Genomic DNA, 18,687 nt, shown 5'->3' on the forward strand with positions numbered 1-18,687 from the left:
TACTATTGCCAGTTACAAAAATAAAGGCATTAGTTATTATTTCACAACTACAATTATGTCTGCAAAAGTTAATGGTATAACACACAGCAGATAGCTTTTATTTTAACATTTTGTGAAAGCCTCAACTCTAATATATATTTATCACTCTAAAATATACAATCTACACAGAGATTGGGGTGTTAACCATAAAAGGCTGACTAATTATACTGCATCAAAAGCAGTTAAAAAAAGATTACAACCCGTACTATATGAAAATAATTTACAAAAGAGGCAATAATAGCTAAATCCAACAGCTGCATCATTATTTATAACATTAGGGTGTAAACAGGAGGCCAGTTTTAAGGAGGGCCTGTCCCAGCTGTATGCTCCAGCCTTGAGGAGCAAGTGTCACACGGATTTTGCAGTGCCATGCAGATTCGCTTAAAATTTAGGCGTTTTCACTGGGATCCGTTCAGTGTTTGCTCTTCTTGTGTTCCTGACTGTCAGGTCTTTGGAGCTGTTCTTTGCCACCAGCCAGAACAACAGAGGGGAGTACCTGGCTGATGGGAAGTCGCCGCACCTCTGCCGCAAGTTCTCCTCTCCTCCTCCCCTGTCACTCTCCAGGACCTCCTCACCTGCCAGGACCCGAAAACTGTCCCTGACCTCTCCGCTGAACTCCAGGATCGGTGCCCTGGACCTCTCGGCCTCGTCTGTGGCCAGCAGCCCCACCTCGAGCTACAGCCCGGCCACGTCCCCGCCACCCACGGGCAGCAAGGCGCCGCTGGACCTGAGCCGGGGGCTGTCGTCCCCCGAGCAGAGCCCGGGCTCGGCCGAGGACAGCCTGGAGAACCCACGCCTGGACCTCTGCAACAAGCTGAGGAGGAGCATCCGCAGAGGTATTCCACTCTCTTGCTGTGAGCTGTGAGCTGGCTCACACAAACCCCTCCTGTGGCCTCTGCAGAGCTCTGCTGGGGTGGCCAGCACCCCAAAACCCCCTCTCCTTCACAAGTTATCTAACAATGCCTGATCTGCTCTATTACAGAAGGAATTGTTTATTTTATAGACACAGAAATGCCAGACATAAGGCTTGAAACGAGCCAGTACTCACAGGAGTAAGGACAAAAAGGAAATTACTAGAAGGAGTGCACGGTGTGAGGTTAAGGGTACCTGGTAATGTTACAGCTAGGGAAGAAGTGATATAACCGAGGGTTCCATGGATCTTCCTGTCCGGGGGTTGTTGGGGCACACACCGAGATCCTTTCCCTCAATCCCCAGGGAAGTAACCACGGAATCTGAGTCCAAACTCCAGGGAGGAGTCTCAAACACTTTCAGGGTGTGGGAGGCTTCTGCCTCTGTGATAACTCGTGTGTCTTTTAGAGTTTGCAGAACAGTCAGGAATATTTCTCCTCTCTCTTCCCAGATTTGCTGTCCAGACTGAGATGTTGATTCTGAGCTGGGACCTGACCCTTTTGGTGCCAGAGGTGCCCCTTTGGGCCTTTCAGCCCCTGGGTTATCTCCTCCCTGTCTGCACCAGCTGTGTGCTGGAGAGGGCACAGAGGACAGTCCTGGCACTCTGCTGCTCCTCTGGCCCAGGCTGAGATGTGTTCTCTGTTCCCAGCACTCTGCTGCTCCTTCCCAGGAGCTGCAGCAGAGTCATAGGATCACAGAATGCTCTGGGTGGGAAGGGACCTGAAAGCTCATCTCGTTCCAACCCAGAGCACCTCATGTTTTCACTTCAGCACAGTGTTAAGGAGAAAGGCAGAAGAGAGAATCTGATGGCAGTTGTGCTTGCTGAGGTGAGAGATTTTTGAGTTGCACCATGTTCTAGAGGAAGTGAAATATTAAGTTAAAAAAGAAAGACATAACAGCTTTAACGTGTTTGCACAGAGGGCTTGTTTTCCAGGCAGATTCCATCACTAATGCAAATAAATAATACCTGTGATGTGCTCAGTACCTCAGTGACATTTGTACCAGGTGGTGGGAATGTCACCAGGTTATCCCTCCAGAAGGTACAAGTCTGAAATAGATTAATTGCTCCTGATAATCCTAAATCCTCTATGGATTCTGTAGTGCACATTGGAATAGGTTTTACTTCCAGAGGGCTGAAGCTGTTTGATAAAAACCTCAGTGTGGGCATCTAGGGATGGGAGTATTGCACTTATAGATAGCAAAGCAAGAAAGTGGCTCCAGTCTCATAGGAAACAGAAGTGGGCATTATTTCTCCTTTGGGGACAGAGGAATGGTCTTCTTAACTGGAACAGAAGTTTGCAGTAATATTTTTTTATTGTTGTTACACTAAACAGAAAACAATGCAATTAAAAAATGTTTTTTTTAATTCTTAAAATTATTATTTAAAAATGGTTGTACATGACCTAGTGTACAGTCTGAGGAATTAGATCTGTGAATCTGAGCAAAATGTAGCTCAATTTTAGTTGCTAGTACTATAATAACAGAAAATTAATGAGAGGATAGAAGGAAAGGATTACTAAATGCAAAGTAAGACAAATGTGAGTGAAAAGTTATGTCTGCTCCCTACTGATGAATTAGCGGTGCCCTGCAAATAAATTAGATGTTTCATTATGCCAAGGGATTGTTTTTACAGAATGCTGCCTATTGTTTAACAAAAAATCCCTTTCCAACACACAAGTTATCCACTGTGGCATTCCTAGGAGTCTGCCTAACAAGAGCAGGGGCTGGTGTCATCAGAATAATGTTGGGATTTTGACAATGAGATGGTCGAAAACACCTGATCTGCTAACACCCGACGGGATGCACCTCTCAGAGGTGAAAAGGTTTCTAGTATAGGAACTTGGAGGACTTGCTGATAAAGCTTTAAACTAGTTTGGAAGGGGGAAAGGACAAAACCAGTCTGGGTAGTGAGAGACAGTGGGATGATGCACCAAAACTTGAGGAACTGAGTGCTGGTAGGAGGTGTTGGCCACAACAGACCACAGCTGAAGTGCTTCTGTTCCAACACACACAGCAGGAAGGACAAACAAGAGGAGCTTGCATCCTTGGCCCAGTCCCAGTGATTTGACATCACTGAGTCATCAAAAGTGATGACCTTACTGGGATGAGTCCTGTGATTGAACTGCCCTATTGAACAGTTACAGACTCTTTAGGAAGAATAGGCAGGGCAGATGAGGGTGAGGGAGGCATTCTATGTAACAGAAGGGTTAGAATGTAGGGATGTTAAAATTGGCAGTGGCACAGTTGATAGCCTCTGGGTAAGAATCAAGGGCAGTGAAAGGATGCAGATATCTCTGTGGGAGTCTACTATAGAATTCCTGGCCCTGAGGATAACAATGGAACCAAGGGATGCATCCTTTCTTTGAGGAACAAAGGGACACGCCCAACTCAACCGCCCTTGTCCTTCTGGGATACTTCATCTGGGATATGTCAGAAAACAAGTGGGAGCATCACACAGTTGGTACAATCCAGTCCAGATTACTTAAACACCTGGATGACAACTTCTAGCTGACTAGGAAAAATGCCCTCCTTGATTTGTTGCCACCATAATTGGTGGCTATCTCTGCTACAGCAGCCACAAAATGATTGAGTTTAAAATCTCTGTTGCGAGGAGGAAAAGCGTCAGAAAATTTTCACCTTTGGACATGAGCAGAGCAGACTTTAGGCTGCTCAGGGAAATAGTGATCAAGATTCCTGGGAAAATTCTTCCAAAGGTGCTGGGGTCCATTAGTGTGGGTCACTTTTTAGGCATCACTTCCTAAGGGCACAGGAAGAGGCAATACCAAAATGTTGAAGGTCAGAAACAGATGAGACAGAAGGCTGGCTTGGCGGAGCAGGGATCTTCTTTTGGAGGTAAAGCAGAAAAGGAAGGTGTGTGCCCAGCAGGAGGTTGGGGGACATAGCAGGAGCACAGAGATGGTGCTCTGCAGGAAGAAAATTTTTGCAGCCAAACCTTAACTGGAGTTGAGACTTGCCAGAACTGTGGGGAACAATAAGAAGAGGGTTTAAAAATACATCAGCAAAAAGCAGTGTAGAAATGACATTGGTCCATTCCAGAATGAGGGTGGTCACCTCACAAATAGGGAGTTTGACAAGACAGGGACATTAATGGTTTCCTTACCTCTTTTCAGCATGGGCTAAGGGAGTCCCAGTGCCCTAAGCTGAATGACTGTGGCTTGAGAATGATAAACGCACAGTTGATCCTGAAGTTGTAGGGATCTGCTGCACCAGCTGGATCCCTATAAATCTATGGGGCATGATGGGATTCATCTGAGAATACTCAAAGAACTGGCTAACGTCCCTGTGAGTCTTCTCTCAGTATTTGAACAATCTTGGAAATCTGGAGAGGTCCCGGTTGAGTGGAAGCTGGTTAACATTGTCCCAGTTTTCGAAAAGTGCAGGAAGGGTGACCCTTGTGAAAAACGAGGTTCGCATAATTTTTATAGAATTTAAAAGTTTAATAAAAAAGACAATTAGGAGAAAAAGGTAAAGTATACAGATAGGGCCGGGTGTCTCTGCATTCACCTTACTGACAAAGGATTGTCCCTTAAAAACAGGACCCTGCTACATATCCATAAATTCTCATACATATTCAGACATTCTCCTTAGGATCTTTGGTGTTCTTCTGTTTAGTTTTCTCTTGTCCCCTTCCCAATAGTTCAGTCCTCTTGGTGCCATTGAGATTTACATTCTCTGATACCAGAAATGCAATAAATTCCTCCCCCCAGAGCTCTGGTCACTGCTGTCTTCATCTGGATAAGATAGTTTACAAATGCAGGAGTTCTCAGCTATTTTTTTTTTTTTTTCCTCAGTCTTTGGATTATACAAACAAAAGCAGTTTTTATTTTAATACTATGCCATAGCCTAACATATATGTATTATACCACTATTTCTAAGTTTCAGCAATAACAGCAATAAAGGAAACTATGTTAATACAACAAAATTTCCCATTCTTATACACATAACATTCATTTTAATATTTGCGAAAAGCCAACAATATAATATGTAACTATAACACCCTGAAAACTGCAGGCCCACCAGTCTCACTTCAGTGCCTGGTAAGGTCATGGAGAGAACTATCCTGGTAGGTAAAGGAAAACACCTGGAGGCATCATGTTGCTGAAAAATGGACAAAACCTCCCGAAGTGCAGTGCAGCATCAAGCAGCATCCACTCTTCATTCAGCTGGAGGCATGAGGGGCTGTCTCCTCTGAGATGTGGTGCTTGCTGAGCACAGAAAAGGCTCCTGCTCCCAGGCTGTATTTCACATGTGTGCTCACAGCTTGTCCCACAACAAACATACATATGATAATCATTCCCCCAGGGTCATCTGTGTATGTTCCTTCCCTTTCCAGGAGTTTGTCTGTCTCAGGGGTCTGTACAGTGTTCTCTGGAGGTTGTCAGCCCTGAAGTGACACTTGACTGCCTCATGAGCTCGGTGTTACTTTCCCAAATCTGGAGCCAAGTTGGCATAACCAAAGTAATACATTATTTTGGAGATGAAAGTGTTTTGTCCTGCTCCTCTTCTTGGTTGATGTTTAACATGATCCCCATTATGCAGTTCCACAGGCCGGTGATTTTACAAAATAATCATTGTCTTTTCCCTACCAGCTGAGCAAACAGGTATTCATCTGGCAACAATAGGTCAGCACAGCTTCACAAGGGGAAGGTCCTGCTGGTCACACCTGAGTTCCTTCTATGACAGGGTGACACACCTGGGTGACCCAGCAGAGGCAGTAATGTGATCTTTTTGGTCTTCATCAAAGCTTTGGATACAGTCTCTCCCAGGATCCATCTGGACAGACTGTCCAGCCCCCAGGTGGATAAAAGCATCGTGGGCAATGGGCTCGTGAGACAGGCACAGAGGGTGGCAGTGGGTGGTGGGGTGACACCAGGCTGGCACCTGCTGCTGCTGGGGTTCCAGGCTTCTGTCCTCAGCCCTGTGCTCTTCACCAGCCTCACTGGCAATCTGGACACAGGACTCTGAGGAGTGCTGAGTAAGTTTGCTGGTGACACTAAACTGGGAGCAGCTGTCAACCCCTTGGAGGGCAGAGAGGCCCTGCAGAGAGAGCTCAGCAAATGAGGGGTGTGAAATCACCAGCGGGGTCAGGTTTTACCAGGGATTCTGTGCCTGGGATGGGCACCCCTGGCTGTGTGGCTGGACTGGGGAACAAGGGGCTGGGGGGACAGGACCTGGGGGTCCTGCTCCATGTCCAGTTTGATCTGAGTCAGCAGTGGCCTGGAGCCAGGAGGGACATCCCTGTCCTCAGGGGTACCAGGTCCAGCATCGCTGGCTGGTGCAGCCTCTCAAATCCTGGGGACAGTTTTGGGCACCATCATATCAGAAAGAGCTAAAGCTGTTAGAGAGTGTCCAAAAGAGAGACATGGGGATGGGCAAGGGTCTGGAGGGGCCACACGAGGAGCAGCTGAGGGCACTTGGAGGGTTCAGCTGGAGAAGAGGAGCCTGAGAGCAGAGCTCAGCAGGGGCTGCAGCTCCTCCCGAGGGCAGCTCCCATCTCTGCTCCCCGGGACAGGAGCAGCGCCCAGGAACAGCTGGAGCTGGGCCAGGGATTTGGGGTGCACATCAGGAAAGGCTCTTCCCCCAGAGGTGCTGGCACTGCCCAGGCTCCCCAGGGAATGGGCACAGCCCCGAGGCTGCCAGAGCTCCAGGAGAGCTTGGACAGAGCTCCAGGGATGCCCAGGGGGATTGCTGGGGGGTCTGGGCAGGGCAGGGTGGCACTGGGTGATCCCTGGGGGTCTCTCCCTGCTCTGGGGATTCTGTGATCTTTGCTCATGCTTTACACTTTCAAAAAGTTAGCTGTTGTGCATAATCATGGGTATTATATATCCAGTATGCTGGATGTTTTTACATTAATTGCATCAGAGATAGTTTATACGTGTATATAAAATAGAGTTTTTTTCTATGCAAAGTTGAGCAAATTCTTCTTGTGCACTACTTTAGCCACGTTCAATGTGAAGATAGCACAGATATCCCAGACTTGAGGCTGTGCATTAAAATGAATCACAGAGAGGTAACTGCCTTTCTACATTCTTACATTACCATTTTGTCTACACAGTGTAGAGTGCAGTGGTAAAGAGCAGGTTGTTCTGCCCAGGTGTAGGCAGTGGGCACTGTTGGAGAGTTATTCACGTGTCTCATTGTGGTCTGTCAAAGCTGGAAGCATTACCTGGACAGCACAAGGAACATTTGGAAGTGGCCAGAAGCCCATATAAATGTTAAATTGCTGTCAGTGCAGTCTCCCACCCCTTTGGGGATCTCCTGCTGAACAGCTTCCTTGCTCTGGAGGGATTTGCAGGTAGAGAGCTCTGTCCTGCAGTAGAGTCCTTTTGTTGCCCAGCTGCATGCAGCATGTTGATGAAGACAGCTTTAAAAATAAATCTCATAAGGGGGATGGAAATGGGTACTCCTGTTGCTCTGATACTGCCAGAGTTCCAAAAACACAGCTCTGGCTTACTCTAAGTCCAGTACAACTGCACAATTCTGTTTCCCAGGACATATTATTATGGTGATAGCTGTTCTCTATGACTGCTGTACATTTACAGGCTGGGGTTTTCACCTTCTTTGCTTACTTTCAAAGCTGTTTGTTTTCAGAGTTTTTGTTTTCCAAAGTTTTTGTTTTTATTTAGCTTTATTTACACAATGCTTATGCTGCAGGCAGAGCTGTCATTCACATCAAATGCAGGATGTATTTTATCAGCTGGTTTTCCCTCAGTTTGGAAGTAATGTTTATCCCATTCCTTCTTTTATTCTTCTGATAAACGAACTCCACCATGGACTAATCTGCTTTCTAGTGCTCTTTGGCATCTTTATTGGATGGATTTTGATTATGTTTTGTTATTCAACAAGGATTATTTTCCCTAGGTCATAGAAAACCTACAAGTTCAAGTACTCTTGTTATGTGTGCATGTCACTGCATGTTCTCCTGATTGAAAGTGCAGTTTTATCCAACATACTTGGAAACTGACAACTTGCTGGTTTTCACCAAGTTCTTTATTTATGAGCTTTTGTGTCATTGGTACAAGGCTTTCCCACTCCTTCAACTCCACCCAGAGGATATTTTTTGCCGAGTTAATGGCAAAATCTCACGTTACAGGAGCGGTACTGTTTGAAACAACCATAAACCGAATTACGCACGATCGTCAGTGCTGGCATTTATTCTCTTTTAAAGCAGGGGTTCTGGAGTCTGTGTCAGTGGACAGGACCATTCCTGAGAGCAGCTCGGTGGTGGACACTGCAGAGCTGTCCCCGTGCAGGTCGCCCTCGACGCCGCGCCACCTCCGCTACCGGCAGCCGGGAGGTGAGAGCTGACGTGTCCTGGCTCTGCCAGACACTTGCTGAGCTTAATCACTGTACCTGTCATCTGTGCAGGACAGTGGAAAGCTGTAATAATCTTTGAATCATCTGGTTCTCCTGTATTTTTCTTGTTTCTCAGGTGTTAAAAATAAAAAAGCCGTTAAAATGTGAGGTGTGCCTGTTAAATTTCAGCGGCAATAATGAGGCATGGAAGCGTGTTGAGACTTCAGGGTGATTCAGTGTTCTGAAATAGCTCAAGCAGGATGTGCCCAAGCTCAAGACTAATATTGAATCAGCCCTATTCTCACAGAACTCTAAGGACTCTGGCATATTTTTTTTTCAGCTGATGAGGGGACATATTTTGGGCACCATCTGTAATCATGAAACAGACAACACCCATTGTTGTCAATGGGGAGTGACTGTGTCTGTTTCTTTGTGTAATACTGAACATTTACAGATGGTCTCACATTAATCATTCCAAAATTTGAAAAAGCTGCTCAATTGAAGAGGAGAAAGAGAGCTGGAGCTCCTCAAATAGTTCTCACGTGGCTCTTTGAAATCATTAGCAGGGCTTTGAGCTGTGTCCATGAAGACTTAAAATTCTGCCAGCTCCTGCAGGCCAGGTTTCTGGGCAGGTGTTTCATACCTGGGACTAAAAGAAAAGCAGAGCAGAGTCTTCTCACCTGGGTAATAAGTTGCCAGGGCACTCCAGGATTAAACCAATAGTATTTTTCTGTGACTGGGCACGTTTATGGCAAAAGGGCAAGATTTGGGAGCAGGAAACTGTGGGCAGTGTCATATTACCTGAGTCCTAGACAATGTTCACAGCACTCCCTGTAGAGCTAGTTTGACAAGATCTGCCAAATTCTGCTCATCCTGGACAGTGGCCAGGGAAAATGTGTGAATCCAGTTATCAGAAGATGGAGAATATGCTTAATTCTCTGACATAATTTTTGGTTTATGCTAATTTTCTATGTCATTGTTTTTCTGTATCTCTCTCTCTCTCTCTCTCTCTCTCTCTTTTTTTTTCCTCCCTCCTGTTTGGTTAATATCTTGTTCCTCACCTTGGCAGTGTCTTAGACGTTTTTTCTGTAGCAACATTAGTTATACATATGATATATAAATGTGGAAATACAAACCATAAATACGATTATGATACTTCTGTTGTCTTTCACAGAAGATCATCTGACAGCATTAATAAATGCAGTGTTCGTGATTCACTGAAGGTTCTAAGTCTTGTTGCTGGTGGATAAAAAGTTTGTAGGAGTTAATTTTTCCCCATCTTTCCCCTTTACAGTGCAGACTGCTGACAACAGCCACTGCTCGGTGTCTCCTGCTTCTGCCTTTGCCATCGCCACAGCTGCAGCTGGGCACGGGAGCCCGCCAGGTGAGGGGGTGTGCCACACACAGGGGACACAGGCAGGTGACACAGGCAGGTGACACACAGCTTCCCAGGAGGTGCTCGTGCGAACACACCTCTGTTCTCATGGGGAGCTGCTCGTGTGGGCCTCAGAGCAGCCTGGTCTAGTGGGAGGTGTCCCTGCCCAGGCATCTGGGAGTTTTTTAAGCCTTTTCCAACCCTTTTGTTTGATTTCTTATTATTTCTAATCCAGCCTATTACAGGAATATTAATATTTGGCATGTATGTGGTCTTCTAAGCATCCAGATAATGTCTTGTCTGTTTGGTTTTTTTTTAAATTCACTTCTTAATTTCACTAATTTAAGATTTTATTTTTTGAAATGAGGTTTTCTAGGTCCGAAGGTGGTGTGCAGTTTTACTTATTTTGAGCGTATTTTGTGTATTCCTTGGAAAGCAAGTACTGAGTGGAGGTACTTAGTGCAACATAAAATTCTTGACTTGAATTTTGAATGTGCTGCTTCTCTTGCTGTGTGGCCTTTGACATATCAATATCTTCCACTAACAGGGTACTCTCACAGGTTATGTTGCAAATAAACAATTTTTCTAAAGTCTAGCTTGACATGCTCAAATCCACAGCCCATTTTGACTATGTGTGACAGAGCACAATCCAGCTGTAAATTTGCACTTGCCTCTTTCCCACTGGGATGTCAAGAAACTGCTCTGGCCATCCCAGTCTCAAAATCACCTGTGGAAATCTGTGTAAGACAGTAAATGATCCCTGTGAATCTCAGTGCATTTTTGTATCCACTATGTCCAGGGCTCTGCTCTGGGATGGATGGGTGAGAAGACATCAGGAGAAAAAAACTTCTGCATGAGGATGGATCACTGCTCCTCCTGGTCTTGTGTGCTTCCCATGATCTTTAGATTACAAGACAGTGGTGTTCATCATTACAGACTTTACCAGGGAATCATTTAGGCTGGAAAATCTCTCCCAGATCATCAGGTCCAGCCCGTGCCTGATGCCCACCTGTCCCCAGCCCAGAGCCCTGAGTGCCACATCCAGGAATTCCCTGGACACCTCCAGGGATGGGCACTGCAACCCTCCCTGGGCAGTTCCAGGGCCTGAGCTCCCTTTCCATGGGGAAATTCCTGCTGCTGTCCCCCCTGAGCCTCCCCTGGTCCAGCCTGAGGCCGTTCCCTCTCCTCCTGTCCCTGTTCCTGGGAGCAGAGCCCAAATCCCCCCGGCTGTCCCCTCCTGCCAGGGACTTGTGCAGAGCCACAAGGGCCCCCTGAGCCTCCTTTTCTCCAGGCTGAGCCCCTTCCCAGCTCCCTCAGGAATTCTCCAGCCCCTTCCCAGCTCCTTCAGGAATTCTCCAGCCCCTTCCCATCTCCCTCAGGGATTCTCCAGCCCCTTCCCATCTCCCTCAGGGATTCTCCAGCCCCTTCCCAGCTCCCTCAGGAATTCTCCAGCCCCTTCCCAGCTCCCTCAGGAATTCTCCAGCCCCTTCCCAGCTCCCTCAGGAATTCTCCAGCCCCTTCCCAGCTCCCTCAGCAATTCTCCAGCCCCTTCCCAGCTCCCTCAGCCCCTCCTGGGGCTGTTGTTGTCCTTGTTGACATCACAGCCATGGCCTTGGCCCAAGATCCAGCCAGTCTGGACCCCTCTGCAGAGCCCTCCTGCCCTCACCCAGGTCATCTGATGCCTGGAGAGGCTCCAGGGGCAGGGGCTGGGCAGGGTTAAAGGAATAAAGCAGGGATCCATTAAAAGCCCTTCCAAGGATGCACCTTGGGCACTGCAGGAGCCCGGCCCTGGCTCCAGCCAGGATGGCTCAGGAGTTTCACCCTTGGATCACTTTGGTCCATCCCCACCTCGGGGTGAACCGTGCAATTCCAGCTGCAGGGGATGCAGTCCCATCCTCCCAGCTCGCTCTCCTCAGCTCGGGGCTGTTTGTGCTTTTTGGGCCCAAAGCTGCAGCGCTGCCCTTGGCTGTGGGGCTGGGAAAGGATTGTTGTGTGTGCCTGAGCTGTGAGGAGAGCTTGCTGTCACTTTGTGTGGAGTTCAGAGCCACACACCAGGGCAGGGCACAACCTGGGAACGCTGGAAGGCAAAGCTGAAGGCATCATTTACCAAAGGTATTGAGCAGGACTGGCCCAGCTCTGCTCCCTGTGGACACCACTGGTGACCAGACACCAGCTGGGTCAGCACTGTCCCCACTGTCCCTGAGCCCAGCTACCAGACCCTATCCCAGAGGAGATGGCTCTCTCCAGGCCCTGGGATGCAGCTTTTCCAGCTGTGGCAGTCCAGGTGACACATCCACACCTTCCCCTCACCTGCCAGGTGTGTCACCTGGTCACGGGAGGAGATCAGGACTTGCCTCTGCTGCACCCCTGGGTGTGTCTCTGTGCTCGTCCTGTGTGTGCTGTGGGATCACACTGTGTGGTGAACCCATCACTAACTTGTACTTAGCAGTTTTTATCTGAATGATGAATATTCTCTGCCTTTGGAATTAGAATCTGCATGAAATCACTGACACAATCTGCTTTATGAATTAACCCAGTACATTAACAGGTTCTTTAGGAAGCAAAGTAAGGGTGAAAAATACTGGGTTTTCCCAGTATTAGTTCCCATTAGGAACTAATTCAATTCAATTAAAAAATACTGCTTTTGTATTATTGAAATCACTGCTTTTCAATATTCATAATACTGAAGTAGGAGAGAAAATACAATCTTCAATTTTGCATTCATTAGAAGGAACATCAAAGCTTGGGAATGTTGAAAGGGGAAAAACAACATTCCTAGCATATATAAGTTCTTTTCCATGTTGCTGTTTAAGCGAGCTCTTCATTAAAGGTCATTCTCTGAAATGATGTAAAAACCAGAAGGCTGTGCAACAGATTTGATAAGAAAATGTGTGGTTTTGAGTCTCAGGAGACTAAGTTAGAGTAATCCAGTGTCCACCTGTAACGAGTAGAAAAACTGAAGGTTACAAACCAGATCTTATACCATGGAATCACCTGTTTTGTAACTTGGTGCAATCACTCATGGTAGAGATTAGTACTAAACTTGCAGAGTCATGAAGTTCAAATTTGGCTAGACCGAATTTTATTCATTTCCCACGCGTGTGTTATCATGATTGTGAGATTTTTTTCTGTAAAGAACGCCTTTCTTTCCCCCGGTGGTTTCTGGTGCCGTTTGTTTCGTAGGATGGGCATGAGCAGACAGTGAATCAGCTCTGGGCAGTGAATGGCATTGGTGAGGTTTTTTGTTTTCTGTTCAGTCATTCCTTGGCCTCCCTGCTGCAGACGCTGCAGAGTGTGCCATTTACAGAACTCCTACGTGGAACACGAGTAGAGTGGCAGATGAGATCCAGGGTTGATTAATACCAAGTGATGCACACCAGGCAAAACTGTCTGAGCTCTGCACCTGGAAGGACTGGCCCAGGGCTGAGGATGAGAACAGGTCATTTCCTGAAATGGTCTTGGTGCTCAGCAGGAGCCTGAAAGGTAAAGAAAACATCAGGAATTGCAAAGAAAGGAACGGGAAAGATGAATGTGGTACCATAGTACAAATGCAGAATTTGCACTGATATTGAAGGGTATGAACAATCCTGATTGAGGTGAGAGAGTGAGGGCTGGAAAAGGTTGTGAGTTTGCAGTCAAGGATGAGGTGAGGTATGAAATGACTTCTGTGCATGTGAAGCTCATGCTTCACACTAGGGAAGAGAGGGCTGGAGAGCTGATGAGAATATTCTGTAAAAGGCTGCATGCCAGGGAAGGGAGCAGCAGTGGGGAACAGGGTGATGTGGGCAAAGGGTTGGGCTCAGTGCCCTAAGAGTTCCCTTCCAGCCCTATCAGTTCTATAATCCTGTGATTTTCTGCCTTTTCTGATGCCAGATGTAGGACACATCAGATGGTTTTCATGGGGCCAGGTTGCAGAAGGAGCAGGAGTCTGTGACTCTTTGGCAATCAACAGAAGCTCAGTGGGGTTCTGCTGAGGGACACTCCAAAGGGAACACTGGCTCACCTGGGCTCCAGAGTGGAAAGTTACCTGCAAGCAGGGGTTGTTTGAGGTTACCAGGCTGGCAAAGCAGAACAGGACCAGCAGCTGAAATCAGTTGGAGGTTTGGTGGAATATTAGGAGGTACAAGTCACCTGTGTGTCTTCTGTCCTCACTGCTCCTTGAAGCCTTCTGGCCATTTTGTGTTCTGGTGTTGTTTTTGAAAGTTTACGTATTAGTTTATTTAGTTAGCTATTTTATTTTGGGGATGTTTGGGGTTTACTGCTGGCTGTTTTATTTTGTTTTCCTGGGGTATGAGGTCTCAGCCCTCCTCCACTTCCCATCTCCCACATATGACTGGGTTGCACCGAGACAAACTGGATAACAGAGTCACAGCCAAGGGCCTGTGCTCACACACTCTCTCAGAGCCAGCCAGGAGGGACATGCAGTTATCTTCTGTGGAGAGTTCTGGCCACAGCATTTCAGCCTGGCTGTCCCCATGCAGTGATTATTTTATGAACTGATAAATATGCAAAGCCCTGGACAGCTCTCATGTGACGTACATTAGCTTTTCCTCTCTTGAGAAAAGCACCTAGGGGAGCCCTGCCTGAACTGTGAATGAAACTTTGTTCTAAGTCAGGATGGTTCAGGTGTTCTTTAGCTTGCTGATTTTTTGCTATTGTTTCCACGTATTTTACAGTTAGCTGCTTTGGTGATGCCAGACTGTGCTACTTTTCCTATTCTTTAATTAGTCTGATTGGCTAAATATTAAACTCTGCCTATATTAAACATATTTTTTCTGTTCTCTTTGGGAAGAGTTGCATCTTAGTTGTTTACTTTAACAGCGTAATGAAGCTAAAAAGAAACACCAAGTGAAAGTACAGAAAGTTGATAAGGCAGCCCAGGTGCACAGCTTGGGGCCTGTATGGATGATGATAATCACAGTAGGGATAAATAGAGTAGGTTCTGTCTTTTACATTTCTAGGTCATTTCTCTTCTGAGGCATGTGAGGGGTGGCTCATGGCTTGCTGCAGCTGAAGTGCTCTGTCACCATTAATTGGCTGTTGCACACCTTATTCCTTTCCCAGTTTATAAAAATAGCGTAGCCATACTAGCAGATTCTAACGTAGGAATGGGCTTCAGCAGTCTCTTCTCCCTGTGTTTATACACCTCCATAAAACTGGTTCTTGATTTCTGCTTTAATCAGTGACGAAACACACACAGAAGTTCTTTAGATCTGCTCCCACGTCTGCCTTATAACATGGAAAAGTCCCTACAAAAATCAGGCTGTGAGTGGTCTCATCCTCCCAGGTATCCTGCTAATCCCTTCTTTAACTTTGCCAGGAATAGTCCTGGAGTAGAGCTGCAGCTGCAGGGAGCCCCGTCTCCTTGGGAGTGAGTTCCTCCCCACACCAAATCTGTCACACAGCCAGTGTCAAAACAAGCAGTGAGACTGGAAACGTGGGAGAGGAACCTCCTGCCAAAATACTCTCCAATCACCCGCAGTCTTGCTGCAGAAATCCTACAGATGTTACAGCAGTTAAGCAACAGCAGTGTAATCTGCACAGCACCCACACAAACCCTGGCACTAGATAAAGGCAATTTACATGGAGAATTATTTCTTCCACCTGTGTCTTCTAGAACTTGTGAATTTCCCAGGTTTATTTTTGTACAAATCTTTGAAGCATGTTGGGTTTTATTCCCCATTCCTTAGCATTTTATTTACATCTGTTCTGCACAGAATCAGTGCCAGCATTAGTAAGATAACATGCACTGATTTTTAAAGAAAAGACACCTTTTGGTGTTCATTTACCAAAACTGCAGGCCCTCATAACTGTTAACACTAACAAGGTATGAAGCTGCTTTCTGTGACTTAGGATTTGAGTTTTACCCAAAATCTCTGAGCAGTTGTATGGATGAAGCCAAGATACCAAAATAATGCCATTTTGCCATTTTTGTTAACAATAACGAAGCACTTGCATAAGCATAGGAAACACACAGGTTTCTTCTCTCCTGAGAATGTCTAACACAACTTGATGAAAAGTCATTGATTCCAAAATCAGTCATTTTATTTTGAAATGGTTCTACTGGACATGAGCCTCAAGGAGATTGTTTTGGCCAAAAACTTGAATTCAAGATCCAGACTAATCTAGGGTATTTTTTAATTTAACATTTGTACCAGATAGGTTAAAAGAACGTTGAGAAGCTTATGTCTTTTCCTCAGCTCAAGCTGGAGGGTGAAGATCTCCCCACACGGACGATTAATATTAGACAAAAAGCAAATACTTCCACCCAAACAAATGAGCTGTTCCCTAATGAACACAGCAGCTTTGTTTCTGTGGCTCTGCCACACCATTTTAGCTGGCATATTGAATTTCCAGCGTGCCTCCAAGCTGCCTTCCTCCTCCTCCTCCTCCTCCTCCCCCTGTGGGCTGCAGAGAAGGTCCCATTTCTCCCCAGAACAAGGTGACATTAAGGGACAGGATGGGAGTGGGATGGGAGCTGAGGCTGGCAGGAGGGCCTGGCTGCCTCACTACCAGCTTTTGTTTTGTCAAGCACATGGGAGAGGCAGAGGGTGAGAAAGATGCAGGGGAAGAAAAGAGTCTTTGGGGGAGTATCTCTGACAAATAATGATTTACACATAGGAAAATCTGCCCTGGGCTAGCAAGAAGGACACATAGGTTTAATCTCTCTAATTTTAGTCATTTAAAGGAGCGATTAAAATGACAGCTTGAAGCAGCTACTCAAAAATGAATTGCATATATATGACCCCTCTCAATTAACTGACTGCACACACCTCTGGTGGTAAATGACCTTTGGCTAAAGTTACTTACCTCCTTCTCTTTTCACAAAGAACAAATCTTAATCAAAATTGCCCTGAGTTTTAGGCTAGAAAAACTGGTCTGACTGTTGACTAGACCTTGGCATCCTCTGCTTTTGACAGCTCTCACAGTCTGCCTGCAGAAGCAACCAGACCTTTCCAGCTGCAGCAGATTCTCGCTGAAGTCAGTGCAAAACCTGCTCTGTTCATTTCCTGCGGGTGCTAAATGCAAGTGGTGTTGTCCTTCAGAGCAGCTCAAGATGCCTGGGCACTCCCAAGTCCCTGCTGGTGCTGCTGCCATGCGCTCCCACTGCTCTGCCCTTCGCACAAGGCCTTTATTACAGGTCTGGATTGATGGACCTGCCTTCGTGTCACTGGCTGTGGAGGGATCGAGTTCCTTTCTGAATCTAAAACTTCTGCTTTTGTAGCTGTGGCCTACCTTCCGCTGATTTTTAGTGCATTAGCTACACGAATGTGCATTAGTGAAAGAACAAAGGTGTGTTGTCCTTTTGCATGGTAAAAGCCTGATTTATTTTGAGCTGTATTTTGGGCTGTTACTGTATTCCTGATCACTGCCTGGGTTGAGGCACTGTAGGCTCTGCCAAACCTCAATTTTACAGCAGCTGAATGCGGTTGAAGATAAGCAGTGTGGAAATGCTTTTGTGAAAGTGTCAGCTCCAGTAGCCTCTGGAAGGAGCATGGGAAGTTCTCCTCTCCTCAGAGGTGCTGTCGGAGCTTGTCAGCTGTAACACAACCCAACTGCAGCAGCAGCAGCAAATAGGAAGGGACCTGTGTAAATTACAGCTGTGGTTTCCGGAATGACAAATCTCTAGAAAGCTGTATAAGCACTGAGGTTGAGCCAGATGGGTCCTGCGAGCCCTCAGTCTGACACACTTTAGCCCTGCTTGATGACTCTCACAATATTAGAGGGATGAAAACTAGCTGGAAGTAGGAATTCTCGTTTCATAGAGATCCACAGTGGGTCTTGTGTGGGTCTTTCCAATCTGATAAGCCAGGCACAGCTTGATTAAGCCTGCTTATTTTAAAACATCAAAATAATCATGAGAAAGTTTCACGGAAGTTTTCAGGGGGAGCTGCTTGGCTTATTTTGGGCTGTGACCAGCAGCCATTTGAACAACTTGCCAGCTCCCAGTGCGACAATATTTTTGTTTTGTTTGTTCTGGCAGAGGCACTAATTGGAGTAATGGAACACCAGAGCTCGTGCCAAGTGATGGCAGGGAGCTCAGGCCCCGTGTGTGCGGGGAGGGGACACGGTGGCTGCTCCTGCTGCTGCCAGGTGCACTCAGCCTTCAGCTCCCTGCTGGGCCCTGGGGTGCAAAACTGTGCACAGGAACACATGATGCTTTAAAAGATGCAGAATTTCCTCTGCTGTCACTGGCTTGCACACAGGGATGTCTATGCAGTTCTGCTTTCAAGGGTATCAGCTGATTGTGCATGTATATGTGTGTGTATATATATATATATATGTAATTTTTATATATAAAAATATATGTGATTTTTATATATAAAAATATATATAATTTCTATATATACTATATATAATTGTTATATATACACATATATAATTTCTATATATACTATATATAATTTTTTATATATACCTATATATATAATTTTTATATATACATTTATATATCTATTCCTTATATATAAATAAATATATTTGTATTGTAATTTATATATATAAATTCTCCCCGTTCAGGGAGAATTTCCCTGATTCTGAGTGCAGGAATAATGAAGGGGCATTACACCATCGTGTTTCCTGAGGTGGAGATTCCGAGCAGCTGGGTTAGTATGGGATTTGGCAAAGATTGGAATTAAGCGAGGCTTGTAAGGGAAATATTTGCTTTCTTTTTTCCATTGTGAGAGGACAGGCAGGGAGAGATTTCCTTGCTGTGTTGTGTGAAAGGCAAGCAAACAATCTCTGATGTGATTTTGAGCTGGATTCTGCATTATGTGGCTGGCTGGGTAATCCAGTCCTGTGCTGTGCTAAACGCCTCAAATTGCATCAGTGGCTACACGCTGACCTTTGGAAAGGTGTATATTTCTCCCTGAATTTGTATGAAAGTATCCATGTCTGAAGCAAAACCAGAAAATGTGTGTAATTTTGCAGTTGATTTTCAGCATGGTTCCATAAACAATGCAGTTTATAATAGTAATTCTGCACTCCAGTAGTTTTCTGGGCTATAACATCTCATTCCTGTGCTGGGAAAGCTTTGTGGGACTTCC

The 18,687-nt window shown here is 45.9% G+C and overlaps 1 protein-coding gene across 5 annotated transcripts in view; it reads left to right on the forward strand.

Annotated features, from left to right (window-relative positions):
• The window catches only part of RASGRF2 (Ras protein specific guanine nucleotide releasing factor 2), a 115,396-nt gene that overhangs the window by 67,436 nt on the left and 29,273 nt on the right, over positions 1 to 18,687 (forward strand). For 2 of the 5 annotated variants that reach the window (XM_088054377.1, XM_014258227.2), the window contains exons 15-17: positions 487 to 875; positions 8,138 to 8,266; positions 9,560 to 9,649. In XM_088054377.1, coding sequence (XP_087910503.1) covers positions 487 to 875; positions 8,138 to 8,266; positions 9,560 to 9,649 — 608 coding nt within the window. The remainder of the gene's footprint in view (positions 1 to 486; positions 876 to 8,137; positions 8,267 to 9,559; positions 9,650 to 18,687) is intronic. The other 3 variants (XM_088054378.1, XM_088054379.1, XM_088054380.1) reach the window with 2 other exon arrangements.

Source organism: Pseudopodoces humilis, chromosome 4 (assembly GCF_049639895.1).
Source record: "Pseudopodoces humilis isolate 2021_Gansu_Grassland_sample_001 chromosome 4, ASM4963989v1, whole genome shotgun sequence".
Taxonomy (NCBI): domain Eukaryota; kingdom Metazoa; phylum Chordata; class Aves; order Passeriformes; family Paridae; genus Pseudopodoces; species Pseudopodoces humilis.